Source organism: Atheta coriaria, unplaced genomic scaffold (assembly GCF_025399875.1).
Source record: "Atheta coriaria isolate IRGN ID8LTWV9N9 unplaced genomic scaffold, Caltech_Dcor_3.1 hic_scaffold_7_pilon, whole genome shotgun sequence".
NCBI classification, from domain to species: domain Eukaryota; kingdom Metazoa; phylum Arthropoda; class Insecta; order Coleoptera; family Staphylinidae; genus Dalotia; species Dalotia coriaria.
Window position 1 is genome coordinate 11,357,610 of NW_027045449.1, and position 3,877 is coordinate 11,361,486.

The following is a 3,877-nucleotide window of genomic DNA, read 5'->3' on the forward strand; positions in this document are numbered from 1 at the left end:
GCCTCTGATACTTTTTTCTAAAGTGCCTACTACTCACACTCACTTCTATAATACATCTATAGCTATAGATATAGCTAAACAAGTACGAGTAGTACACTAACAGTACTAGAAGTATCGATTACATTACAAATCTTTTAAAACGTGTTTTCTTTGATGAAACCCAACATGATTGGTTTGGTGGAAACTCCGCCTTTGGGTAGCACCTCACCACACCCTTGTTGGTGGGGCAAGCGACAACCCGAGAGGGGTTTGGCACGCTTCCAACTTCAAAGAGCGCAGTCAGTGCAGCTTCGGCATCCGAGCAGTGTGCATGATCACATCGATCATCAATAAATAGTGATCTTTAAAAGCAAGTTTAATTTGTGCTTCCAAGATGATGCATCATCATGCAATGAACGGTGTTAACAACTCGGCGTTGGCTGGGATGTTACCCTTGGATTCCTACGGATTGTACGAACAACCTAAACCTAGGTTTTTGTTTAAAATACCACGAGTTGTACCTAATCAAAAGGCGAAGTTTGAGAGTGATGATTTGTTTAAGAAATTAAGTCGGGAAAGTGAGGTAAGAATTTAAAAAGAATTAATTTGAAGAAAATTAATTTTTAATATTTTTTAAATTTAGGTGCGTTACACTGGTCATCGAGATCGTTCTTTAGAAGAACGACAGATGCGGTTTCAGAATGCGTGTCGCGAAGGTTTCATCGAAGTTGTCTTCACTAACAGTGGTACGAATCTTCAACTTGTCTTCACACCGCCTTCGAATGGTTACGTGGCTGAGAAACAGTGCGATTTTGATAAGGAACTCGGCAAGGTAAGTGATTGTGATAAAAACAAAATGGCGGCTATTGGTGCATGCGCGCGACGCGAGTTTATTGATCGTGAAGTTACTAATGTAGACACGTCTTTCAATGTCTATTTCAACATAGAATTAAAGTTTAAATACACAAATAGTGCCTAAATTACGTGACTTTTTGTCAAAGTAGAAGATTATGTTGTAAAATTATACAACTGACCGGACATCTTCACAAAGTTGTCCATACTAGGCGTTGAAAATTGTATGGAGTATTTGCTTTTGAGTGCAATTTGTATTGCTACGGACCAATTGTAAATGGAGCAATAAATTTTAAGGGCTTAATGACCTTTGTATTTGTGTCGGGGTGCACAAAAGGCATTTTAACTACAGCCTATTTTCAAAGAACTGACCGAAAAGTATTCAGGTCAGTTTTCTGCCTTCAAATAACTTAACTAAAATTTAAAAATTATTTTTTTACTATTTTTCACTAAACTAAAACAAAATTTTTAGAAATGAGTTCATAAAATAACTCAACTTTGACAGTACATAAATTTAAAATATTGTTCAACTCATTTTTTAATGTTATGTGAAAAGAATGAGGTTATAAATTATATTCAGCATGCAGTTTTGGCTATTGCGCGTGCGCGTTGTCACATTAGTTGCATACCTGACAGTTTTTATGACTTACTTTCGCGGTGCTTTTGAATTTCAACTTCAGCACATACTAAATCACCCATCTTACCTATAACATTGGTCAGTTATGAAAATTTCAGCTCCGCGCTGGTTTATTTAAAAATGCACCGACTTTTTGATGTTTTACGATTGAGGCATGCGCACGCGATAAACATTAAACAAACATTTGAAGAATAAACCGCTGATTATTTATGAAAACGGGATCTGTGTCGGGGCAACTTTGTCGTTCCTTGCCGACTTTTTAATGTTCTGTTTGGAACGCGCGTATAACGCGGAAGCTCATCCCAGTCATATCCCGAAAAACTCGTAAACCCGTGGCGCCATTAGGTTTCCTCCTGGCTGTCGTTAAACTTTTACGTGCAGCCGGGAGATTTCTAAACAAACTTTTCAAATCAAGCAGATGCCTCAAAATATACCACAACAAATATAAGCTGAAATTTTCGAAAAGCGTAAAAAGAGCAGTTGATAGGAGGTATACGGGTTGCAGTCATGCGTGAATGTGGCTATGCAACACTCTGTGAGCAAGAAATGTCAATTTCACGTTTTGTTGCGTTTGCAACATGAAAACACGCGCCGCGGACAAAAACCGACAACTTGTCAGTCAGCTTCGCATGACTTTTACTGTATACTACATACAACACCACCCTAGATGGTATATATTTTATGTTTACCTGCGTTTTCAAAAACTGTATTAATTCCAATTGAATAAACAGTAAAATTGTAAACATGAAAACACTAGGCAACCAACAATACACCAAACATACAACTTCAGAACATAACTACAAATATCGTCATTTAAATAACAAAATAATGCTTTATTTACAGGTACATATTAAATCTGCATTCATTATGAACGGAGTTTGCGTCCGGTGGGTAGGTTGGATTGATTTGGAGCGACTTGACGGCATCGGATGCTTGGAATACGCTGAAGATCGCGCTGCGGCTGAAGACGCACGACTTCGTCAGCGATAAATTCACAAAAAATACAAAAACAACGTCTTACATATTACCTATCAAAATCTATCAAAAAGATAGCTAAGTGTTGCTATGATAGAAAAGTACTGTTTTTTCAGTTGGGGAAGTGCTGTTTGTTGATTAATTCCACTTTAGTATTTTGTATTTTGAATTTTTCCATTTTCAATTTTACATTTAGTATTTAAACTTGTGATTGTGTATAATAATTTTTAGGTAGAGTTAATAAGACTTAGGAGAAATGTTTATTAGTTGATATCAAAGTGCTGCAATAAGTTTATTTGCTGTAATGTTTAATTTTTGTGATATTCGACATAATTACGATTAATTATTTGGTAAATAAATGATTATTAATATAAATTTTATGTTTTTCCTTTAATATCCTAAAATTTTATTAAAAATAATGTGATTAAGTTATTTGAGTTCATGTGGAGTTTAAAATAATTTGCAGGCACGCGTCCGACGGATGTAAATTTAATCGAACGTTTGTAGAAGCTTTGGGAGCTTTCGGAAGCGCAGGAAACAAAAAGACCCTCGAGCACGTACGATAACATTCAGTCTAATGATGAATAATCCTATTAAAACAGGTCAACCCTCTGTGAATCTTCAAGGACAAGCAGATTATAGGATAAAATAAATTTTTTGATTGAAAATCAACAATAAAACAACAAAAAATATTTTTTTTTGAAAAAAATACATTGCTCTGTGATATGGTCGGCACTTATACCGCTTCTCCAACATAGGTTTTTTTTACTAAACTTTTTTCTTGACTATTTGACTAAATATTTGTTTGTGTTTCGAATTTAAAAATTCCTGGCGTTTGGAAAAAAAAATTTCCGAACAATGTCAATTGCCAATTGACAACTTGACGTCTGCGACATCTAAATTCCCTAAAATAGATCGAAACACCCCAATTCCATCCGCATCCTTTGTAAGCACACTCAGTCTGCGACCCTTATTAGGAAATCACACATTGTGCGCTATTTTTGATACATTTCTACATTTCACAAGCAAATCTTACCTGAATACGCATTCGGCATTCATATTATTACGAGTATATTCATTATGCAACACTACATGCAGCGAGATACAATTGCAACACGGATCTTTCTGAAGTATTGCAACATTTCAACATTTCCAACTTCTAACTTGTAGTTAGGTAGAGGAATTGGTATTCAATCATTTTTTGCTGTGCACCATGGTGTTATTGTTAGCGGCGCGCGACGGGTAGTCGCATTTGACGTGTGAGTGTTGAGGGGCTAAGGGTCGAGGGCGCTGGGGTGATTGTGAATCTGGAGATCAAAAGTTCGCAAACAAATCGCGACCCCTCGTCAAAATTTTCAACTTTTTTACGCTTGTATAACATAGTTAGGAGTAGGTAGTAAATTTAAAGCAAGTTATTTCACTTCGGCACCTTTT

At 36.1% G+C, this 3,877-nt stretch overlaps 1 protein-coding gene across 1 annotated transcript; it reads left to right on the top strand.

Annotated features, from left to right (window-relative positions):
• The first annotated feature begins 270 nt into the window (after positions 1-270).
• LOC135796218 (protein big brother-like) lies at positions 271-2,818 on the top strand. Its single transcript, XM_065308146.1, has 3 exons — positions 271-562; positions 623-811; positions 2,312-2,818. Exons 1-3 carry the CDS (start codon positions 374-376, stop codon positions 2,456-2,458), a joined length of 525 nt encoding a protein of 174 aa, XP_065164218.1. The 5' UTR covers positions 271-373; the 3' UTR covers positions 2,459-2,818.
• The last annotated feature ends 1,059 nt before the right edge of the window (positions 2,819-3,877 follow it).